General features: G+C 42.5%; 2 protein-coding genes across 4 annotated transcripts in view; one reads left to right on the top strand and one right to left on the bottom strand.

Moving 5' to 3' along the window:
- Positions 1-305: 305 nt before the first annotated feature.
- MSH6 (mutS homolog 6) lies at positions 306-22,759 on the top strand. 2 transcript variants are annotated; one of them, XM_032411021.1, is made up of 10 exons: positions 306-662; positions 11,056-11,255; positions 14,072-14,238; positions 16,030-18,574; positions 19,644-19,915; positions 20,959-21,076; positions 21,374-21,463; positions 22,017-22,171; positions 22,273-22,472; positions 22,589-22,759. In XM_032411021.1, the coding sequence occupies exons 1-10, from the start codon at positions 403-405 to the stop codon at positions 22,668-22,670; spliced, it is 4,089 nt and encodes a 1,362-aa protein (XP_032266912.1). In that variant the 5' UTR covers positions 306-402; the 3' UTR covers positions 22,671-22,759. The 2 variants fall into 2 exon arrangements, with proteins under 2 accessions (XP_032266912.1, XP_032266913.1); XM_032411022.1 differs by lacking the exon at positions 306-662 and adding an exon at positions 1,450-1,469.
- FBXO11 (F-box protein 11) overlaps positions 22,726-24,046 on the bottom strand; it is an 86,510-nt gene continuing 85,189 nt past the window's right edge. For both annotated transcript variants that reach the window (XM_032411023.1, XM_032411024.1), the window contains exon 23: positions 22,726-24,046. In XM_032411023.1, the coding sequence (XP_032266914.1) occupies positions 23,917-24,046 (130 nt within the window). In that variant the 3' untranslated portion in view covers positions 22,726-23,916.

Raw genomic sequence — 24,046 nt, 5'->3', positions numbered from 1 at the left:
TCCCTTCCAGAGAGGGCCGGCTTCCCGAGGCGGGGGCTCCGCGGCCCCGCCCGGCTTCCGACCCGGGCGTTCCAGCTCAGACCAGCCCGGATCGGCCCCACGGAGCAAGCGCGCCAGACCCACCCACCGCCGCTCCGGCCGCCTGGGGCTAGGGCCCCGCGCGGCCTGGCGCCCCCTCCCCTTCCCACGTCGCCCGGCGGCCCGAGAGGGCGGGGCCGGGCGCGCACCGCCCGCGACGCCGCCCGCGCACGCCCGGGCGCCTGCCGATTGGCCGCTGGGGCCAGTGTTCCTCCGGCGCAGCGCGCCTCCCCCCAGATTTCCCGCCAGCAGTCGCCGCGCGGTTTATTCCGTGCTTCCAAGGGCTCGGTCCGACAGAGCGGTTGGGCCTCGCCGGCCGTCGCTATGTCGCGACAGAGCACGCTGTACAGCTTCTTCCCGAAGTCTCCAGCGCTGAATAATGCTAATAAGGCCCCGGTCAGGGCTTCAGGTGTAGGCGGCGGCGCCGCCGCCGCCACCGGGGCCTCCCGTTCTCCCGGCGGGGATGCGGCCTGGAGCGAGGCCGAGCCTGGGCCTGGGCCCTTGGCAGGCTCCGCGTCGCCGCGGGAGGCGAGGAACATCAATGGAGGGCTGCGGAGATCTGCCGCCCCTGCGGTCCCCGCCAGGTAGCGGGGTGGGGGGGGGGCGTCGGGGGTGGGAGCGCAGGGAGCTTGGGGAAGGGAGGCTCGCTTTGGAGGACTTGGGGGGGGGCTTCGCAGCCAGGCCTTAGGCTTGGAGGAGGTGGGGCTGCATACTTGGCTTGAAAGCGTGCAGGGCCTGAGTTTGTAGCCTTGGCGTTAGGGGGCGTAGATTGTAAACAGGGTAGGAGGAAATGGGCTGCAGGAAGAAAGCGGGGGAGGAGACGCGCAGACTTTGGAGGAAGAGAAGGGTACCACCAGGTGGGAGGCCGGGTTAGCGAAGAGAAAGGGAAGATGGGAGCATTGGGGGTGGGGCAGGAAGAGAAAGGAGCTTTGCACGCTCTGTGCGGGGTGCGCACCAGGGCTGGGGGAGGGGCTGGTGCCTGCCTGCAGCGGGGGAGGGGTGGCGGGAAAGAGGACTGCCTTCGGGGAGGATGAACGCTTGTAGCCCGGAGGCTGTGGGGGCGCGGCGTGCAGTGAGTGGGATTCGAGGAGGAGGTTCCTCGTTCAGAGCTGGGATAGGGAATTGAGGGCCAGCAGACGTTCGGGGAACACGCTTGGATGTTTGGTTTTGAGCCTCGGGCGCCTATACACTGGGAGCCGTGGGCCCTTGGCCTGCCTGTGGGCTGTGCAGCGGGTGGGGGTGGGGGTGGGGGTGGGCTGCGAGCTAAGCGCACCGGGGGTGTGTCACGCCGCAGACCGAGGAGTCTGATTGGTCCGAGTGAGGGTTGCAGGGCGGGGCGGGGCAGGTGGGGGGGCGCAGAAAGTGCTGGGATCGGCTGGGTCATCTCATAGGTAGGCCGAACGTGCACCAAAACAAATGAATTTAGAGGCTATATTAATTTTGGAAGTATTGTGTGGAGTTGAAAAGGATGCTATTTTATGATACGGTGTCTCTTTTGTTGACAATTGCATGGGAGGATGGGGCCCCGCAATATTTTCCGAGTCGAGAGTGAGACTCTAAAGGCCGTGATCTGGCGCTGGGCAGGGATATACGGACGCGATTGTGGGGAAGCCTGCCGGGAGGTGTTCTCGCTCTGAGCAGTTCCGTGCTGTTCCACGGCTTGGCCGGCCTTTTGTCGGAGCAGCGGGCGACATATTGAAAAGCTCGCATTTGCTGTATCCCAGGTATTGTATTAGGCACAAAGGGTAATGGTAGCCCTTTGAAAGGATGAAGAAATAGAGGTTTAGAAAAAGTGAAAAAGTGAAAAACTCCCTTCAAGATCAGAGAGTTGGTTAGTGGTTCTGAGTAGGCTGTTTAAAATGTCGTGAGTTTTAGGTGTCCTACAGATTTTCCGAAGTCCTAAGTGACATTAATTTCCTTTAAGCGACCCTTTCAGGCAGGGAGTTTAACTATATAGTTGTGTGAAGAGTAGTAGGATGGGTCTCTGGCTTACAGATTATTTTGAGCTCTTTTTTTTTTTTTTAAGATTTTTTTATTTGACAGAGCACAAGCAGGGGGAGCGGCAGGCCGAGGGAGAGGGAGAAGCAGCCCCCCCCCCCTCCGAGCAGGGAGCCCGACATGGGGCTCGATCCCAGAACCCTGGGATCATGACCCCAGCGGAAGACAGCCGCGTAACCGACTGAGCCACCGAGGCACCCCTGAGCTTATTCTTTCTGAGAAACAGCAGATACCAGAAGTAACCGAACGTTACTCTCTGTAAGGGTCATTTTAATTTATAAAGGAAACCTCTATTTGTAAGGATGTCTCCAGGAAAAGAAGGATGACTAAATCAGGAGAAACTAATGGAGAGCTTCTGACTTAACTCTGCATAACAACCATAATCCTCTTTCCCTGGTAGCCTCCCATACCTGTCCGCTCCCCCGCCACTCCATTTTTCTTTTGTCTTTAGCTGCAGATGGTATTTAAGGTGGTGACTTGGGCTATCTCTGTGAATTACTCAGTTTTCCTTAGTATCCAGTGTATACGGGGGTATACACGTTAAACTTTTGTTAGGTTTTCTCTCATTAACCTTTTACTACTAAGGGGGTCTCAGCCAAGAACTCAGAAGGATGGAGGGAAAAACATTTTTCCTCCCCTACATTTGCATCCTCCGTAACAGACTTTTTCCATAAAATTTTCATCATTTCATCATGAGACATGCAAGGTGTATTACAATGTTTATTTGAACGTGAATTATTTTTTTTTTTTAAGATTTTATTTATTTGACAGGCACAGCGAGAGAGGGAACACAAGCAGGGGGAGTGGGAGAGGGAGAAGCAGGCTTCCGGAGGAGCAGGGAGCCCGATGTAGGGCTCGATCCCAGGACCCTGGGATCATGACCTGAGGGGAAGGCAGACGCTTAATGACTGAGCCACCCAGGCGCCCCTGAATTGATTATTCTTGCATCCGTGCTAAAAGGCCTTCAGTCAACAAATGTCCATGTACCTACTCTGCCAGGCACAGAATTAGGCATTACGGATCCTGGATACACCCTTGAATAGGACAAGCAAAAAGGCAATTCTTGGAGCAGAAGCAGTTTATAAGCTCTATGAGCTTCGGTCAGGGGAAGGGGGGTTATGTGTCAGCGTAGGCTTTTGGCTCTTCAGGTTGAGACCCAAGAGACAGGTAGGAGTTAGCAAGGCTACAGTGGGAGTAAGGGGGTGTTAGGAAGCTGGTTCAGGAAAAAGGTCCTGCAGATTGTGATAGAAGAGAAGAGAAGAGACAGGAGCCTTGGAGAGGGTGTGTAAGGATCCAGTCATGAGCAGACTGATAGGCCACAAAGACATTTAGACTTTTTCTGAGGGTCAGTTGAAAGCTTTAAAAAGAAGTTGAGCATCTTTTAGTGTTGGTCATGTACATTTCCTCTTGTGCTTAAGTGTTCCAAGTGTTTTGCCTGTTTTGGTTTTTTTCCTAGTTCTTTGCCAGTGGTGTGTGATGCGAAGTCTTTTTCCACCCTGGGTAGTCCTTTTTGCCAGCTTATGACATCTTTTGAACAGAAGTTACTAATTGTAATGTCACGTTTGTCAATCTTTTTCTTTATGGCTAATACTTCTATAGGTTTTATTTAAGAAATCCATAGGGGAGACTGAGGTTTTAGAAAGCTCACTCTGTGGGTGCCTGGCTGACTCAGTCCGTAGAACATGTGACTTGATCTCGGGGTAGTGAGTTCGAGCCCCACATTGAGCGTAGAGATTACATTAAAAATAAAATCTTAAAAGAAATCTCACTGTGGCTTAAGTGTGTTTGGTGGGGAGACCTGTTGGTAATGGAGAGAGCATGTGGGTAGTGGTAGTGGGGGTAGGATTTAGAAGAGGAGTTGAGAGACCAAAGTGCTAGGTGAGGCATGTGTTGGTGATGATGCAGATAATGGGACATAAGAGCAAGGAGGGAGGCAAGATGACATCAGTTTGAAGTAAATGGCTATAAGAAGAGTAGAAGGAGGGGCACCTGGGTGGCTCAGTTGGTTAAGTGTCCCGCTTTTGATTTTGGCTCAGGTCATGATCTCTGGGTCCTGGGATTGTGCCCTGCATGGGCTCCACATTCAGCGTGGAGTCTGAGGAGTCTCCCTCCCTCTTTCCTCCAAGGGCGTATGTATGTGCTCTCAAAATAAATAAACAAGTGTTAAAAAAAAAAAAAGGAGAGAGAAGAGTAGCAGGACGTATGTGTGTCCTGAGCCTGCTTCTCATACTTAATTTTTTCTGTAGTTTATTAAGATCATAATTGAGAGAGCTGTAAGGCTTCTGACCACTTAAATCTGGCTTTTTAAAAAATTATTATTATTATTATTACTACACATCTTGGCTAGTTTGTTTTTTACAATCTTCAGTGATAATGGTCTCTCTGAACTGTATGCCCTGTTCCCATTCACAGACAAGGAACAGTCAGACCTGGCAAATCTTTTTTGAGCACCTTTATTTAAAGGTAACTAGCTGCACTAGTTGTAGGTGCTTTCCTAAGAACGTTCATACAGTTAAACATATTTATAGCAATATGTTTTTCCAACTAATATCACACCTAATATAATATTAGCTATTCTAAGAGAAAAGAATTAAAATTCAAGCTCTTTAAAAAGTATCCTGTGGACTCAGTGTCACAGACCTAACTTGTTTTAATTGACATAATTAAAACATATTGAAGATGTTCAACTTGGGGTGTCGGTGTTGCTCAGTCGGTTAAGCATCTGCCTTCGGCTCAGGTCATGATTCCAGGGTCCTGGGTTGGAGCCCCACATCGGGCTCCCTCCTCAGCAAGGAGTCTGCTTCTCCCTCTACCCCTCCCCCTTCCCATTTGTGCTTTCTTGCATGTGCTTTCTCTCAAATAAATAAAATCTTAAAAAAAAAAAAGATGCTCAACTTGTCATAATTCAGTCTATGGGATCCTCTTTTGAGCTGCTTTTATGGCTTTACATTACCTCAGAGCTTTTGAAAATATTCTGATGACTGTTTTCCCTGCTCTAAGGCATGAAATTAAGCTGCTCCACAGAGAGCCTGGTTTCTGGGCGCCTGGGTGGCTCAGTCGCTTCAGCATCTGCCGTTGGCCCAGGTCATGATTCTCGGGGTCTTGGGATGGAGCCCACATCTGGCTCCCTGCTCAGCAAGGAGTTTGCTTCTCCCTCTGCCCCTCACCCCGCTCCTGGCTCTCGCTCTCTCTTTCAAATAAATAAATAAAATCTTCAAAAAAAAAAAAAAAGATCTAGGCAGCTGGCCGGTTAGCTCAAGTTGGTTAGAGCGTGGTGCTAGTAATAAAAAAAAAAAAAAAGATCTAAAGAACCTGGTTTCTTCTAACTTTTAGGTTTCTTTTCCAATGCTATTTAGAAAATAGTACTAGACACCAGTTTAGATGCTAGTTTATATGGTCACCCTAGACCCTAGTGCATAAATGATGGGCCATAGTTAACCCAGGCTGAAGAAGGAAAAGGTATACGGGCAGAAGTGCACTGGTAGGTTGATTACTTCTGATTACTTCTTTTTTTCTCAGTACTGCATTTAGTTGTTGGAGGATAGGGGAAGTCTTCTCTAATGGTCCACCTTGAGAGTTAGGTGCAAACTCTGATAGCTGATTTCTAAAGTTGATTTGAGAGTGTTTTCATGTTATGATTCAATGTTTATACGCATAAGTTTTTGTTAGACAAGCCCAGTTTATCTTTTATTGCTTAAAGCAGCAAATTCTAGTAGTCCTTTGATATCTACTGATTTTTTTTTTTTCTTTTTAAGTAGATAGCCTAAAACGTTGATTATGAATTTGGGGCACAACCAGTAATTGACACCAAGATTATGGACTAAAGAGAAAGCAAAATGATGTGATTTTAAAGCAAAAATCTGTTCAATGTATGTTTGGCTTTACTGAGACATTTCTTATTTTTAGTTGTATGAAGGCTTTATTATTTTTAAAGTAAGCTCTACGCCCAACGTGGGGCTTGAACTCATGACTCTGAGATTGAGTCAAATGCTCTACCCACTGAGCCAGCCTGGTGCCCTAGTTGTATGAAGGCTTTTACATTTGTTTTTCTGAGCTGTCAGCTTTTCCTTTTTTTTTTTTTTTTTACTATCTTTGGAATCCCAAGAATATCAAACATTTAAGATATATTAACATTTTGGGGGGTCCTGGCTAGCTCAGTTGGAAGAGTGGGCAGCTCTTGATCTCAGGGTTGTGAGTTCGAGCTCTCTGTTGGCTGTAGAGATTACCTAAATAAACTTAACAAAAATTAAAAAAAAGATGTATTAACATTTTAAAAACACGTGAAGTCATAATTGGATCTTCTTTATAAGTACATTGTACGATAATCCCAATATTTATTTTCGCATTTTAGCTTGGGCTTTATAAAGACCCAGTGTATTTTACGTTGTAATAAAATCCTTAGATGTGAGGTGACTTTTCGGCCCACATATTTTCAAATTGGATTTGCATAGAGGTAATGATCCTTGTTAATACAGTTATATGAAAAGAGAAAGATGTTAAGATTGTCAGAAGATATAGCCAAATATTAAAATACAGTAAACTGTACAGTAACTTGGGTAAAGCTTTAAATAGAGCCAGTGGAGTAGGTGGATGTGATTTTATAGGATTATTAGGCACTTATAAGGACCAGTGTATGACAGATTATAGCACATTCCAGCTGTGAAACTCAGGCTTGCATTATATTTCCATACTTTATTGCTTTAAAAGATGTATTTGAGAGAGGGAGTGCAAGGGAGAGAGAGAATCTCAAGCAGATTCCGTCCTAAATGCAGAGCCCAACTTTGGCCTCGATCTCACGACCCATGAGATCGTGACCCGAGCCAAAATCAAGAGTTGGATGCTTAACTGACTGCACCACCTAGGCATGCCCTCTGTATTTTAAAATACAGTATTTAATGTTGGTAGGAAAACTTGAGTATTTGCATGGATTAAAATATATGTTCCTTTTATTTTGGTATTCTTTGGAAACTATACAACTACTAGAAATTAAAATTTTAAAATTACCTATAAAGAGTTGAAGTTTGCCCACAAAATTAATAAATGTAAAAACTTTGTTAGTATTAAGTGAAGAAAAATTTTATTTTTAAAGATTTTATTTATTTGGGGGGGTGAGAGAGAGAGAGTAGGAGCAGGGGGAAAGGCAGAGGGAGAAGCAGGCTCCCCCCTGTCTCCCCAGCAAGGAGCCCAATGCCGGGCTCGGTCCCAGGACCCTGAGCTGAAGGCAGACGCTTAACCGACTAAGCCACCCAGGCGCCCTTACACAGTATATTTTATTACTTGCTTAATTCTCATTTTGGTTGGAAGCCACGGTTTCCTGGACCAGAATTTTTAAAGTGTCCACTTTTAGCGTTAGAGGAACAGTGCTTATTACTAAATGTTTTAGTTTTTGCGTTACGTAGTGTGGTGCCAATTGCTAACATCAGAAAAGTTAGGTTATGTGTAAGATTCTGTAAGTGTAAGATATATTTAGGGTAGGGTGATGTTGGAGAACAGTTTGAATAGTTCATTTTAACTTTACAGGTAAGGAATTTACTTCAAAACTGATAATTGATTGTAATTAGCTTTTTTTTTTTTTTTAAACGATTTTATTTATTTGACAGAGACACAGCGAGAGAGGGAACACAAGCAGGGGGAGTGGGAGAGGGAGAAGCAGGCTTCCTGCTGAGCAGGGAGCCCGATGCGGGGCTCGATCCCAGGACCCTGGGATCATGACCTGAGCCGAAGGCAGACGCTTAACAACTGAGCCACCCAGGTGCCCCGATTGTAATTAGCTTTTACACATTTTTTTCTCTAATGAGTATGTACATTTGCCTTGCAAAATAAATTTAAAGATATTAAATTTTTAAATTGGTTGCTTGGAATTTTTGAGACCTTTGAACACTGTATAGTTCGTTTTACAATTTGTACTACATTTGCACAAGTGGGAGTTTTAAGGTAACAGTATTCTTAGCTCAAGTTAATTCCTTTGGGATAAAACTAGAATGAACTTATTCATGTTAAAACAGCAATATTTTATTATATAGTAAGTTTAGGTATAAAGCTAAAAAAATTTTCCCCATGTCTTCTGGGTCTCAGAAACTTGAGTTACTCTTAATTAAGGATAGAAAGGAACTTTCAGGAGGCAGCCATGGCCGTCTCATTTTTTTGCTCATGAATTTTGATCTAGGGGCGTCTGGGTGGCTCATTCTTAAGCGTCTGCCTTCGGCTCAGGTCATGATCCTGGGGTCCTGGGATCCAGTGTGCATCTGGCTCCCTGCTCAGCGGGGAGTCTGCTTCACCTTCTGCCCCTCCCCCGCTCATGTTTTCTTTCTCTCTCTCTCTCAAATAGATAAATTCTTAAAAAAAAAAAAAAAGAATTTTGATCTAGTCATAGTTCTCTCTGGGAGCCTCCGAGACAACTGAGATTCCTGCAAGTGCTCTGTTGCCTCCTACCAGGCAAAATAGAATTCCACTGGATTTGAGGCATCCTGCTCCTTTGAACTTCAAATGTATCACCAAGATGTACATTCTTGGCAGTCTCTTATGCACTAACTCCATTCTTGAGAATTTGTAACTTTTGTAAGACATGTATGTAATAAAACAGTTGGTGTCCAGTTCAGCACTTAGCCCTTACCCTCCATAACTCCGTTCACAAAGGCAAGAAAAATAGTCATCTTTAATTTTACAAACCAAGAACACGTTGTAAACGTCACCCCATACTGGTCAGGCTCAGGGCTCATCCCCATATATATAATAAATTCAATACCTAGGGAAGGGACTGCCTCAAACTAGCCAGATGGGGTTCAGGCTTTGCTACGTACACACCAAAACGTTACCTGAGTCTCTTTTAAGGGATTTAGTTGCCTTTAAGAAGGGCAGCCAGGGGGCACCTGGGTGGCTCAGTCGGTTAAACTGCCGGCGGCTCAGGTCGTGATCCCCAGGGATCAAGCCCTAAGTTGGGCTCCCTGCTCAGCGGGGAGTCTGCTTCTCCCTCCCTTTCCTTCTGTCCCTCTGCCCCCCGCTCCGTGTGCATTCTCTCTTTCTCTCTCATAAATAAAATCTGTAAAAAAAAATAAAGGGCAGCCAGGCTTGACAGATCGGTATCCCTAGTGATCCCCCTTTCAGAAAAATCTGCTTTGAAGCCTAATGTCTCAAGACTGTACAGCCAGAAATACGCTTCCTGAGGGGGGCGTGTTCATTGCAATCACATGTACTTGCTCTGTTTGGCCAGTCTGCTAAAAACTACGGTCAGGGTTCAGACAAAGAACTGATAGTGTCTTTAGGGAGACAAGTTATTTCCCTCCTTTAGCAGCAGAAAAAGAGTACAGCTGTAGGGTAGTCTCAGGTACTTCCGCACAAAGAAAGCTTGTGGTTTTCTGATACTTGTGACAGGCTTTTTGTGGTTAAGTGGCTACTTGGCCAAGAGTTAAGAGAAAGACGGCTTGACAGTAGGGAGGCTTGTAGACCATTCTGCACTGCTGTCAGGGTCTTTGTCTCCTGTTAATGGACATGTTGGTAAGGAGGCGGGGCTTAAGGGAGAAATTTGAATTGTATAGACGGAGCTTCCTGTTTGAAGATCAACTGTGTGGTGAGCTCGCCGGCAGTACTTACGGATTTGTGCTTGTGCAGGTTGCTCTAGATGCCTGTAAGAGCGCACGTACCGTAAAGGCCCTTGAGAAGAGCTCCCGCTGAAGTCATGCTGTAGTTTTTCTTTGCTAATTGTCTAGCCTAGGGGTTTCCTGTTCACATTTCTCCAGACAGGACTCCTTTAACTTCATGATTGGGTCTGAATAAGGTCGCCCCAGTGTACTAATGCAAGCTATTCTAAAATATTCTTGTTTGTAATGTACTTACTTTACTTTTGCAGTTATTTAATGAAAACCTTTAAGCAAGTTTAGAAAATCTTGGTATATAGTATTTGAGCAGAATTTATTAGCTGTTGCGGTATCTCCATCACTGAGGGACTCTGCTGGAGTCTTTAATTTTTACTTTTTTATTAAGTTTTATTTTTCAAGAGAGAGTGCGTGCACGAGCAGGGCGGGGCAGTGGCAGAGAGAGAGAGAATCGCAAGCAGGCTGCACACCCAGTGCTACACCCAGTGCTGCGCCCAGCGCAGGGCTCAGTCTCCTGACCCTGAGATCAGGACGTGAGCTGAAATCAAGAGCCAGATGCTTAGCCTTCGGAGCCAGCCAAGCGCCCCTATGAAGCTTGAATTTTAATTCCGGTTAGCTAACATACAGTGTTCTATTAGTTTCAGGCGTACATCTGCTGTAGTCTTTTCAGCTCGATTCTTCTTCCTCTCCCTCTACCCTTTCCTTTCCCTGTCTCAGGAAACCTTCAGGACCAAATTAATTTTCATGAAGACTGAATCTTTGTTTTTGATTCTGCAGGCATATATACTCATTATTTTTGGGCGTGTTAGGCGCTTCTCTGTTTACTTTCTCCATAAAACCAGATTCCTAGGGGTGCAGGTTAGTAGTGTGCTAGGTAGCTTGTGGAGTGTTAACTGGAAACAGATTCCAAGCAGAGTCTGATGAGGTAATATTTATTATCATTAACCAATTACATAGTATGTTTGGTATTTTATTAATACCGTGGGTCAGGTCCTGTTCCTGACACATCCCATATTGTAGTATATACGTGTGATACATTATAGTTTGGAGAGCATGTACAATGAGTCTGTGCCTTTTTCTTTGCATCAGTATTCTACCAGAATTTGGCCATAGCTTATATAAACTTTGATTTTCTGAGAAACAGTTTCTCACCTTAATACCAGAATTCATTATATGACTTGAACATCTGATTTTTTAAATTTTAACTTTATTTTTTTGAACATCTGATTTAAAAAAATTCTAGAATGTCTGTGCTTGAATATTAATGCCAGAAGACTTCAAAGGAGTGTTAATGATGCCTTCCTTGGAATTGCTTATTTGTACGTAATTGCCTTTAATGTAACTTAACCAAATATTAACCAAGTTATATATTTCCTTTTGGCAACAGTTCTTGTGACTTCTCACCAGGTGATTTGGTTTGGGCCAAGATGGAGGGTTACCCCTGGTGGCCTTGCCTGGTTTACAACCACCCTTTTGATGGAACATTCATCCGTGAGAAAGGGAAGTCTGTCCGAGTTCATGTACAGTTTTTTGATGACAGCCCAACAAGGGGCTGGGTTAGCAGAAGGCTATTAAAGCCATACACAGGTAAGAGAGTCCACTCTTCAGAGTGTGTGTGAGAGAGTGTAAGAGAGCAAGCACGCACGCAGCACATGAGCACAAGTGTCTGCGACTCCCATACAGTGACATTAAGTGTATTTTATGCCAATAAATTTCAGGAGTGGCAGGGTGGATGCCTCCAGCATGGGAAAAAGAGAAGATGCAGCTGGTCTTCAGCTGGTTTCTTGTGGGGTGGAATTTTTATTTCTTTTTTTTTTTTTTTTTTTTTTTTTTTAAAGATTTTATTTATTTATTTGACAGAGAGAGATACAGCAAGAGAGGGAACACAAGCAGGGGGAGTGGGAGAGGGAGAGGCAGGCTTCCCGCGGAGCAGGGAGCCCGATGCGGGGCTCGATCCCAGGACCCTGGGATCATGACCTGAGCCAAAGGCAGACGCTTAACGACTGAGCCACCCAGGCGCCCCTGGAATTTTTATTTCTGTCTTTTCAGTTGACTTAATGGCAATACCATGCCCGTAAGGGAAAAATGTTTTCATGGTTAGATCTCATTTGGACCCAAATACCAAATTCAGGCATGAAAAGGGTAAATTAACAGGGCCCGATCTTCAGAGATCTAAGAGAAAGGCAGTGCAGTCAGGATACGTAGGAAATAGATCAGTGACACTGTCTAGGGTAGATGGAGATGCATGTTTACTTAGCCTTCAAAATCCTCACTTAGGAGCACATCTGAGTTGAGTTTCACATCAGACTTCTGGAACCATGACATGCTTTTTCCAGGCCCAGCTTTTTTATGTCCTAGACGTCAGCAGTCCTGCCTGTGTAGCTTCACTTGGGCCTCTCAGTTTCTTGAATTCTCCAGTGCACGCACATTATGTTTGCCAGGTTCACTGCCTGTATACGCTTGAGCATGAGTGAGTCCTTACCCATTACCCTCAGATTCTGCAGGCTAGGGTGCTGTTGAACTCAGTGTTTTGGAATCAGAATAAGGGTCAATTTCCCAGGCATCTCTGGGAATCCTGCCTTTTGGTCATAGTGTCATCCTGCAGGGCGAGGAGGGCACACTGAAGAAAGTGCAGTCTGCACGCAGATCTGACCTGCAGGATGGAAGGAGAATCTGGAAATTTGGTTCTGTCTTCTGCACTAATGTGCTGTATAATCTTGGCCAAAAAAGTAACTCAGATACTGCTTACTCATATGTAAAATGAGAGTTGAACCAGGTAACAAAAGGTCTTTTTCTAGGACTAATTTTGAGATTCCTTTTTTTTTTTTTTTTTAAGAGCTAGCACGCTAGTGCGTGGGGGCGGGGGTGGGAAGAATCTTTAGCTCAGGGCTCCATCTCCAGGCCCTGAGATCTTGACCTGAGCCACAATCAAGAGTTGGATGCTTAACTCATTGAGCCACCCAGGCACGCCAACTTTTGAGATTCTAAACAAAGCTTTGGCAACATGACTTTAATTTAAAAATACCCAAAAAAGTTTACATTTATGTTGTCATTATTTTGTAAAGGCACCCGTTGTGTACCACCTTTGCCCTTTAAATTCCCAAATTGTTGCAATAGCATGGATGAGGATAAGTAGGTTTTTAATTCTTTTTGGAGGGGGGAGGTCCTTAAAATTGGAAAGCAGTTTGCCTCAGGGATTTTCTGGGGAATGATGAGGTCATTAGATAGGTGGGGGGTGCATGCAGCTGCAAACAGGCACTTGAGGGTTAGGAGCCACCCTCCAATGGACTTTGATTGTTGCAATTTGTACTGTTGGTGCAGCTCTTTAGAAAAGTGGGCAATTGCACCTTTATTTTAGGCAGCCCATTAAGTTGCTAATGTAATGGCACTTTAGGATGTCCCATTAGTTTTAGTATACAGTAGAAAGAAGGAAATAATGTAATGTTTGGATCTGTTAAATTTAGACAACTTCAGGTTTGTTTTCTAATTATATTTAGTCAGAAGAAAACAAAGACATTGCTAGTTAGGCCTCTGCCATTAGACTTGTGATCATCTGCATCTAATCTTTTGCTCAGAGGATAGGAGGGTCATTTAAAATTACAGCTCTTGGGGCACCTGGGTGGCTCAGTCAGTTGAGCGTCCGACTCTTGGTTTTGGCTCAGGTCCTGATCTTGGGGTCCTGAGATGGAGCCCCACGTCCCACTCAGTGGTGAGTCTGCTTGAGATTCTCCTCACCTTCTGCCCCTCCCCCCACTTGCAGGCGTGCTCTCTCTCAAATAAAATCTTTTAAAAAAAATAAATGATTATTCTGAAAGGAATAAAGGAAGAGTTTTACCTGAAAACAAAACAATTTGATTCAACCTAAAAAACAAACAAAAACAAAAACAAAACCATTCAAAGTTTGAACTGGGTTACCCTTCCAAAATGTTAATATCCTTACTAGTAGGGTTTTGTTTGTTTTTAGTATACCCTATTTAATTACCTTGGGGATAAACTTAGTATCATAGCTTCATTTAACTGACAGTGTAGTTTTTGCCTTCCTGAAGTGATTTTTTTGTACAAAGGGTCTCAAAACCCTTTTACGTCTCCTGCTTCACCTGAAGAGGGGTGCCTTATCTATTTAGGGCCACAATCCCAGGTCAATAGAAGAGAGATGAAGTAGTCCTGGGTGACCCAATAGTTAAGGCAACTTCAAGGAGGTAAAATAGGTAATTTAAGTTACTGTAGGCTTTATTGATCTATTATCAATCAAACGTAATGGGACGTTAAAAACTGTACTTGATTCTTCTCATGCTTGTCCATTAGTACAGGTGTTAGACATTGAGCCCATTCCCTAACTAACAGTTCTTATTTATAAATGAGTAAGATTTGCTTAATAAGAAATATAAATCTAAATTTTTTAGGTTCAAAATCGAAGGAAGTGCAAAAAGGAGGTCATTTTTACAGTTCAAAGCCTGAAATACTCAGAGCAATGCAACGTGCAGATGAAGCCTTGAGTAAAGACAAGATTGAGAGGCTTGAATTGGCAGTGTGTGATGAGCCCTCAGAACCAGAGGAAGAAGAGATGGAGGTGGGATATTGTTCAACAGTCTGTTGTTAATTATGTTGGGAAAGTGATGGAAAAGGGGGGGTATTAAAGTGGTATTCTCTTGTTTTATTTATATGTATTTATATATGTATACACACACATACACTTTAATACTCCTACACATCTTCTTTTATCTTTTATTTGTGAGAGAGTGTGAGCATGAGGAGGGGCAGAGGGAGAGGGAGAAGAGGGGAGAGAATCTTTTTTTTTTTTAAAGATTTTATTTATTTATTTGAGAGAGAAAGAACGAGACAGAGCATGAGAGGGAGGAGGGTCAGAGGGAGAAGCAGACTCCCCGCCGAGCAGGGAGCCCGATGTGGGACTCGATCCCAGGACTCCAGGATCATGACCTGAGCTGAAGGCAGTCGCTTAACCAACTGAGCCACCCAGGTGCCCGAGGGGAGAGAATCTTAAGCAGGCTCCACACTCAGCGTGGAGCCTGATGGGGGCCTTGATCTCACAGCCGAGATCACCACCTGAGCCAGAATCAAGAGTGAATGCTTAACAGACTGAGCTACCCAGGTACCCCAAATACTCATACACATACTTCTACACTTTTGTAGGACTGTAGGTTAAGTTAGGTTAGAAGCTCAGCAGCCATTTTGCTTAAGTTCTCAAGCTTCAAGCCTGCTAGAAGACACATGCTATAAGAGGTAGTACCATTTTGGTAACAAGTAACAGGACAGTGGTGATAAAACGGGTTATGATGTCTGGCAGTAAGCCTCTCTATGAGGGTGTGGTCAAGCCCTGGAAATTAATTACCTAATGCTCTCGATACTTTTTTTTTTTGGTATTAATGGTCACTATTTGAGTGATTAAATCATTCTTCTCTAATTTAACAAATTAATGAACTATGTGCTTAAGAGATTCATTTATGACTAAGCCTGGTGTTATGTTTTGTTCTGTTATAGGTAGGGAATAAACTAATGAGTATTTTAAGAGAAATGAAAGAAAAGAGATTTTTAATCTTATTTTCGAGGTTGAGGCCAGGGGTCATAACACCAATGAAAGGTTTAGAACTGGATGGTAATACAAAGATCATTTGGCCTCATACAACTTCCCATGTGTGGGAGATCCATGATAAGTGAACTGTGCCTTGCCCAAGAAGCTACAGCTGGTTTGTGGAAGAGCAAGGACTAGAAAGCCTGTATAGATTGCACTGCTTAAAATGGCAAACTTCATATGTCCCTCTGGAAGAGGAGAGATGACCCTGGAAGAAAGATCCAGGATAACAGAGGGAGATTTAAAGTTATTTCCACAGCTGACTGTTAATGAGGGTATCACCTGTAGGTATTTGGGATGTACGGTCATGCTAGTGGCTTCAACACTATTGTACAGGATAAAACTGTCAGGAGAGAATCGCTGAATTCTATAGTGTGATACTACTGAAATTGATACTTATTTTTTGGAAATTCCTTTTTTTTTTTTTTTTAAAGATTTTATTTATTTATTTGACAGAGAGACACAGTGAGAGAGGGAACACAAGCAGGGGGAGTGGGAGAGGGAGAAGCAGGCTTCCTGCTGAGCAGGGAGCCCGATGCGGGGCTCGATCCCAGGACCCTGGGATCATGACCTGAGCCGAAGGCAGACGCTTAACAACTGAGCCACCCAGGCGCCCTTTTTTGAAATTCCTTAAAGAACATAGTTTCATTTCTGGAGCTGGGTTCTCCTCTTGATACAGGATACTGCAGCATATTGAGAGATACTCCACAGCAGTACTTTAATTTTCCAGATTTTGTCTTATATTTAAGTAACTCTCTCTTTGCCTGCCAGGTAGGTGCAACTTACTCATCAGGTAAGAGTGAAGAAGAAAATGAAATTGAAAGTGAAGAGGAAGTACGGCCTAAGGTCCAAGGATCTAGGCGAAGTAGCCGCCAAATAAAAAAACGAAGGGTCATATCAGACTCTGAGAGTGACGTTGGTGGCTCTGATGTGGAATTCAAGCCGGATGCTAAGGAGGAAGGGAGTAGTGATGAAATAAGCAGTGGAGTGGGGGATAGTGACAGTGAGGGCCTGGACAGTCCTGTCAAAGTTGCTTCAAAGCGGAAGAAAATGGTGACTGGAAATGGTTCTCTCAAAAGGAGAAGTTCAAGGAAGGAAATGCCCTTGGCTACCAAACGATCACCTGGCATTTCATCAGACACCAAGAGTGCTTTGAATGCTTTCTCTGCCCCTCAAAATTCTGAATCTCAAGCCCACATTGGTGGAGGATGTGATGATAGTAGTCGCCCCACTCTGTGGTATCATGAAACTTTAGAGTGGCTTAAGGAGGAGAAGAGAAGAGATCTACACAGGAGGCGACCTGATCACCCTGATTTTGATGCATCCACACTCTGTGTTCCTGAGGATTTCCTTAATTCCTGTACTCCTGGGATGAGGAAGTGGTGGCAGATTAAGTCTCAGAACTTTGATCTTGTTATATTTTATAAGGTGGGGAAGTTTTATGAGCTGTACCACATGGATGCTCTTATTGGAGTCAATGAACTAGGTCTGGTATTCATGAAAGGCAACTGGGCTCATTCTGGTTTCCCTGAAATAGCATTTGGCCGATATTCCGATTCTCTGGTTCAGAAGGGCTATAAGGTAGCACGAGTGGAACAGACGGAGACCCCCGAAATGATGGAGGCACGATGCCGGAAGATGGCACATATATCTAAGTATGACAGAGTGGTGAGGAGGGAGATCTGTAGAGTCATTACCAAGGGTACACAGACCTACAGTGTATTGGAAGGTGACCCCTCTGAGAACTATAGTAAGTATCTTCTTAGCCTCAAAGAAAAAGAGGAAGATTCTTCTGGCCACACTCGGGTGTACGGAGTATGCTTTGTTGATACCTCACTGGGAAAGTTTTTCATAGGTCAGTTTTCAGATGATCGCCATTGTTCCAGATTTAGGACTCTAGTGGCACACTATCCTCCAGTACAAGTCTTGTTTGAGAAAGGAAACCTCTCAACAGAAACGAAGATGATTCTGAAGGGTTCATTATCCTCCTCCCTTCAGGAAGGTCTGATACCAGGCTCCCAGTTTTGGGATGCAGCCAAAACTTTGAGAACTCTCCTTGAAGAAGGATATTTTAAGGAGAAGTTAAATGAGGACAGTGGGGTGATGTTACCCCAGGTGCTTAAAGGTATGACCTCAGAGTCTGATTCTCTTGGGTTGACACCAGGAGAGAAGAGTGAATTGGCCCTCTCTGCTCTAGGTGGTTGTGTCTTCTACCTCAAAAAATGCCTTATTGATCAAGAGCTTTTATCAATGGCCAATTTTGAAGAATACATTCCCTTGGATTCTGACATGGTCAGTGCTACAAGACCTGGTGCTGTTTTTGCTAAAGCCAATCAACGAATGGTGCTAGATGCTGTGACATTAAGCAACTTGGAGATTTTCACGAATGGAACAAATGGTTCTACTGAAGGGACCCTGCTAGAAAAGATTGATACTTGCCACACTCCCTTTGGTAAGCGGCTTCTAAAGCAGTGGCTTTGTGCCCCACTCTGTAGCCCTTATGCTATCAACGATCGTCTAGATGCTATAGAAGACCTCATGGTTGTGCCTGACAAAATCTCTGACGTGGTAGACCTTCTGAAGAAGCTTCCAGACCTTGAAAGGCTGCTGAGTAAAATTCATAATGTTGGGTCTCCCCTGAAGAGCCAGAACCACCCAGATAGCAGGGCTATCATGTATGAAGAAACTACATACAGCAAAAAAAAGATTATTGATTTTCTTTCTGCTCTAGAAGGATTCAAAGTAATATGTAAAATTATAGAGATTATGGAAGAAGTCGTTGACAACTTTAAGTCTAAAATCCTTAAGCAGGTCATTACTCTACAGACAAAAAATCCTGAGGGTCGTTTTCCAGATTTGACTATAGAACTGAACCGATGGGATACAGCCTTTGACCATGAGAAGGCTCGAAAGACTGGACTAATTACTCCCAAAGCAGGATTTGACTCTGATTATGACCAAGCTCTTGCTGACATAAGAGAAAATGAACAGAGCCTCCTGGAATACTTGGAGAAACAGCGCAGTCGAATTGGCTGTAGGACCATTGTCTACTGGGGGATCGGTAGGAACCGTTACCAGTTGGAAATTCCAGAGAATTTCATCACTCGTAATTTGCCAGAAGAATATGAGCTAAAATCTACCAAGAAGGGGTGTAAGCGATACTGGACCAAAACTATTGAGAAGAAGTTGGCTAATCTGATAAATGCTGAAGAACGGAGAGACGTATCATTGAAGGACTGCATGCGGCGACTATTCTTTAACTTTGATAAAAATTACAAGGACTGGCAGTCTGCTGTTGAGTGCATCGCAGTATTGGGTAAGACTTTGAACAAACTTTGGTTAGTCCTTGTGTCCCAGTTATGCGTTAACATTTAAATCCATTGGACATTTGCCATTGAGGTAGATCTCTAAACACAGCTAACAAGGTGTATGTCTTGACGTGTATATACTTGCCTCCTCACTAGACAAAATGGCTAGTTTGCCTGTAGCAATTTAAGTTCACTTTTGCCCTTACTCAGTCTTGAATAATTGAATGAAAGACTGATAGGTTTTTAGTACCTTTATTTTTTTTAAAGCAGGGGCTTTATTTTGCTTTGTTTTTACATTCGGGGCTTGAACCCTGAGATTAAGACGTGAGCTGAGATCAAGAGTCATACGTTCCAGATGCTCAACTGACTGACCCACCCAGGCACCCCAGATTTTTAGTACCTTTAGTATCTGATACTGTTTTTGATAATGTTTAAGTTTCTCTTTTTTGTTAGACTAAATTAAATTAAAACTATGTCTTGGCACATCACTTTTTTCTTTTTTCAGTTGATCTCTTTACATGCATGTATTTTAAGATCTTAATCTTTTTTATCTTAGCCCAAATTATCACACTTTTTTCTTATAGTTGATTTCTAAGAGCCCTGATTTATATATTTGTAATTTGGCAACCTTTTCAATTTCATAAATAGTTTCCTTTTTCTTTAAATTTCCAACTTATTTGGAGCCTTTGCTGTTTTACAGTTTAGGTTTTTTTCCTGTGTTTTAAAAATACAGTAACCATAGGTTACCCAAATTTGTAATAGAACTGTTCTGATCTGAATACAACTGTCCAGAATTGAGTAGCACAATTATTCCTTAAACCAATACAACTTTGAACGGTTTGGTGGGTAATTTAAATCTTCCCTCAGCACAGGTGTTCAAAATTGGTGAATTTACTTTCTTCTTAAGATTCTTTTATATAAGTTTGCCTCTTAGAAAAAAACATGTATAAAAAGCAACTAGAATATACTGCCCTCCACTGAAAAAGTGTTTTTGAAAGACTTTTTATATTAGTTGGATTTTTGTGCTTCTCAAGCAGCCTCAAAAATGAAGCCTCACTTTGACCCTCTCTTTAACAGATGTCTTATTGTGCCTGGCTAACTACAGTCGAGGGGGTGATGGCCCTATGTGTCGTCCAGTAATTCTGTTGCCAGAAGAAGGCACTCCTCCCTTCTTAGACCTTAGAGGATCACGTCATCCCTGCATTACGAAGACTTTTTTTGGAGATGACTTTATACCTAATGACATTCTAATAGGCTGTGAGGAAGAGGAGGAGGAGGAAAATGGCAAAGCTTATTGTGTGCTTGTGACTGGACCTAACATGGGGGGCAAGTCTACGCTCATGAGACAGGTAAACTGAGCATTAAGGTGATGTTATACAAAGTCATTTGTATACTTTCGGAATATATTACATATTTAGGCCACCCTTTCCCAAATAGCACATAAATTACATAGAATTCAGTCACCAGCATAATAGGAAGCAAAGGAAAAATGCTTTGTATTATAAAATTGAGAATTGTATTTACCTTCATCAGGTATCTGCCTCATGTTATGGGGAGCATACATTAAAAATTTCTAGATTTCAGGTCATGATTTCTTTATAAACTCTTTGACTTGATTGGATTCATTTCCTCTGAAGGTAGATGTATTCATAATGAATGAAAATGTTGGAGGTTTGTTACTCAATTAATTGATAATGAATGAAAATGTTGGAGGTTTGTTTCTCAATTAGACTCATGTGTGGGAATCCTTATAAAAGAACCATGACAGACTTGTTCAGGTAGGAGAGCAATTGAAATTCATGAGCTCTAATAACTGTTGGAAACTGCTTTTGTCTTCTCTTGATACCAGGGGTTGGCCAGCCACTGAGCTAAACATATTTACATTTTTTAAAAGGTTCTAGAAAGGAAAAAAAATGTGACAGAGACATTGGACCCTTGACTAAAAATGTTTGCTGACCCCCTTGCTCTCCTGTATGATTAGGTTCACCAAATTTGCTAACTAGCAGGAGGCAGTATAGTGTAGTCCGTGGTTTTCAATCCCATTTTCGTTTAATATTACTTGGGAGAGCTTGACCAAAAAAGTACAGAGTGGCTTCCATCGTCCCAAATAGCTGCATTTGGTCTGGAATTGGTTCTAGGCATCAGTGATTTTAAGATTCTACCGTGTAGTCAGCCAGGGTTGAGAATCACTAATGCAGTGGGTTAAAAGGTCACAGGCTCTGAGGTTTTAAAGCCAGTTAGGCCCTAAGCCTCTTGGTTTTCTAGGCTTCACTTTGCCTACTTTGGATTGTGAACAATTTTTAAAAGAGTGCCTGACTCGTATATAATTGTTCTTATCTATATCTATCTGTGTCTTTTTCTTTAATAAAGACCTTTCCTCCTCCCTTCACAGGCTGGCCTATTAGCTGTAATGGCCCAAGTGGGTTGTTACATACCTGCTGAAGTGTGTAGGCTCACACCAATTGATAGAGTATTTACTAGACTTGGTGCCTCCGACAGAATAATGTCAGGTGAGTCTTCTTTTTCACCTAAGGCTTTATTAGTGGACAGTTCATTTGTACATTTTGTATGATAAATACATCTGCCTTGAAATTAAATTTGTGTGAGCCATTTAAATTCGATGTTTGGTTTTTCTTGTGTTAGCGAAGTGGAGTGCTTTCAGGCATTTGAAAATATTCTTCCTTCAAGAATTGCATAATCTCTTAATGAGATGTAACCTTTGGTACTGGGTAGCTCATGATATGAACCCAAAAGATGAACGTACTATTTTAGGATTTTAAAAAAGATCTCCTGTGTGTTTTTTTTAGGTGAAAGTACGTTTTTTGTTGAATTGAGTGAAACTGCCAGTATACTTACACATGCCACAGCACATTCTCTGGTGCTTGTGGATGAATTAGGTAAGACATTACAATTTCCATTTAAAGGCTATTTTAAAAACTTTAATTCTTCTTGACGATGGTCGGACCTTTCTTAAAAAAAAAGTTTGAATGCACTCACCTTTGTGCCATAGACCCACAGTGGGAGATGATAAGAGATATCATGTGAAAAGGTCTTTTAATTACCAAGGCTCTAAATTTTTTCATCGTATTAAAATATGGTTGTTATAATAGGATGTTTCTGAACATCAGTGGTACCTGCAGAGTACTCTTTAAAAAAAGAAAAAAAGAAATGCAGGGGCGTCTGGCTGGCTCAGTCAGTAGAATGTGTGACTCTTGATCTCAGGGTTTTAAGTTTGAGCCCCATGTTGGGTGTAGAGATTACTTAATAAAAATCTTTAAAAACAGACAGCACCCTACTTCCAGGGCTGATAAGCAGATCTATTTAGCTAAACAGGGCCTATTGTTTGGATGCACTAATTGAGGTTACCGTTTTATCCTTTTTTCATTCCGTTGTGAGGTATATCCTTGGTATAAGGCAGATATATAATTTATGCATATTTTACTTTCATAGGAAGAGGTACTGCAACATTTGATGGAACGGCAATAGCAAATGCGGTTGTTAAAGAACTTGCTGAGAACATAAAGTGTCGTACATTGTTTTCTACCCACTACCATTCATTAGTAGAAGATTATTCTCAAAATGTTGCAGTGCGCCTGGGCCACATGGTATGTATAAATTGCTTATTCAGAAGTTTAGATTTTTGAGGGAATCAAGGCAGGTACTTCCATTGCTAGCACATGAACAGAACATATTTTCCTTCTTTTAGGCATGCATGGTAGAAAATGAATGTGAGGATCCCAGCCAGGAGACTATTACCTTCCTCTATAAATTCATTAAGGGAGCTTGTCCTAAAAGCTATGGCTTTAATGCAGCGAGGCTTGCTAATATTCCAGAGGAGGTTATTCAAAAGGGACATAGAAAAGCAAGAGAATTTGAGAAGACCACTCAATCACTGCGATTATTTCGGTAATTATACTTGGATATAATTTTGCCATACAGCTGACCTTATTAAAACTGTAAAGGGGGATGGTTGATGCACTATGAAAAGCATGAACTGAATTTTTTTTTTTTTTAATTTTAAGGGAAGTTTGCCTGGCTAGTGAAAGGTCGACTATAGATGCTGAAGCTGTCCCTAAATTGCTGACTTTGATTAAGGAATTATAGACTGCATTGGAAGCTTTGAGTTGGCTTTTGACAAAGGTGGTAAATTCAGACAACATTATGATCTAATAAACTTTATTTTTTAAAAATGACCATTTTTCCATTTTCTTTCTAGGAAATTAAACCCTTTTAATTCTTATCTACCTTCTACATAATGGTTATTGAATACTCCACAATATATTAAGTCTAGATGTTATGGTACATGCATACACTTTCAGGCTGTTTATACCCACTGTCACCAATACACATAAATGGGGGGGAGCTATGAAACTGTATAGGGCTGTATATATACTTGTCTCAGCTTAATGCAGGAAATTGTTTTTAATTTCCAGCAGTTCGTCTAAACTGTTCAAAAAAAAACTATGAACAGAGTTCAAATACAGGACTGTTTTGAAGAGACTTTCTAAAGTGTACTTTAAAACATAGTAGTTTTTACCTTTCACAAAACTGAGTTACAAGAATACTTTTTGTTTTACAGTGCATCCCTTCCTAGGAAGTCTCATTAAAACACTCACTTTTTCTAGGGGTGATTTTGAATGCTGCACAGGGAAGGGAAGGAAATAATAGTCTTAACTTTTCTTAAAGGATACCAGAAACATTGCTGGATATAATTTAAGATTAGTGTTTTCTCTTTCATAGAAAGAACGTACATACTGGGACATGAGTACAGTTACAGCAAGTCTAGGTGTGCTAACAAAACAGGGCACATTCAAGTACAAGAAGATTTGCTTGAAATTAAAAACAAACTACATGAGATTAAAGCATTAAAATCATATTTCTCAATCTGAATACATGTTAAAAAAAAATCAAAAGAAACGCAGAAGTGCTAGCTCACATTTTTACCATATTACAAAAGCAATTGGTACCCATGTCCATAAAGGCAGCAACAAAGCTGCTTGTCTATTGAAGAGTACTACTGCAAATTGGACTGCATTCAATGCTAGTTGTAAAAACACCAGCTTTTTTTCAGAAGTTGGTATCTGTACAAAATTGCAGCTTATTTCTTCACTTCTGTCCCTTCAAAAGTCTTTACACAGTAATGCTAAAACACCCAGCTTTGAGATCCTGAGTCAATATATTGCCACTTTCTTTTTGGTAGCTTGAGCTTCATAGTGTCAACTGACCTCGTGTATCCATTTTTAATACAGTCTCTTCCTGTAGCATGGGCAAATATTTTAAATCTTCTTCCAAAAAAAATGTTTTAGGTTATGATGTTAGAATGGCAGGACTTTTTCTTTAGGGAAGGAATTCAGTTGTGCTGCAATGTATTAGATTCTATAGGTGGAGCAGAGTCATATAGTGTATCTGTATCGTGTGTAGGCTCACCAGCTAATGTACAAGGATTAGACAGTGTTCCAGCACCACAGTCACAGAAAAAC

This window comes from Phoca vitulina, unplaced genomic scaffold (genome assembly GCF_004348235.1).
Source record: "Phoca vitulina isolate PV1807 unplaced genomic scaffold, GSC_HSeal_1.0 scaffold12, whole genome shotgun sequence".
Lineage (NCBI taxonomy): Eukaryota > Metazoa > Chordata > Mammalia > Carnivora > Phocidae > Phoca > Phoca vitulina.
The sequence above is the reverse complement of the archived record's forward strand: the minus strand, read 5'-3'. Positions and strand labels throughout refer to the sequence as shown.

What these genes read in the sequence shown, in the direction of transcription:
- MSH6 (XM_032411021.1), top strand. Translation starts at nt 403, where the DNA reads ATGTCGCGACAGAGCACGCTGTACAGCTTCTTCCCGAAGTCTCCAGCG. An exon ending in GCCCCTGCGGTCCCCGCCAG is followed by an intron (nt 663 to 11,055) that starts GTAGCGGGGTGG and finishes TTTTGGCAACAG; the next exon opens with TTCTTGTGACTTCTCACCAG. An exon ending in TGAGTGCATCGCAGTATTGG is followed by an intron (nt 18,575 to 19,643) that starts GTAAGACTTTGA and finishes TCTCTTTAACAG; the next exon opens with ATGTCTTATTGTGCCTGGCT.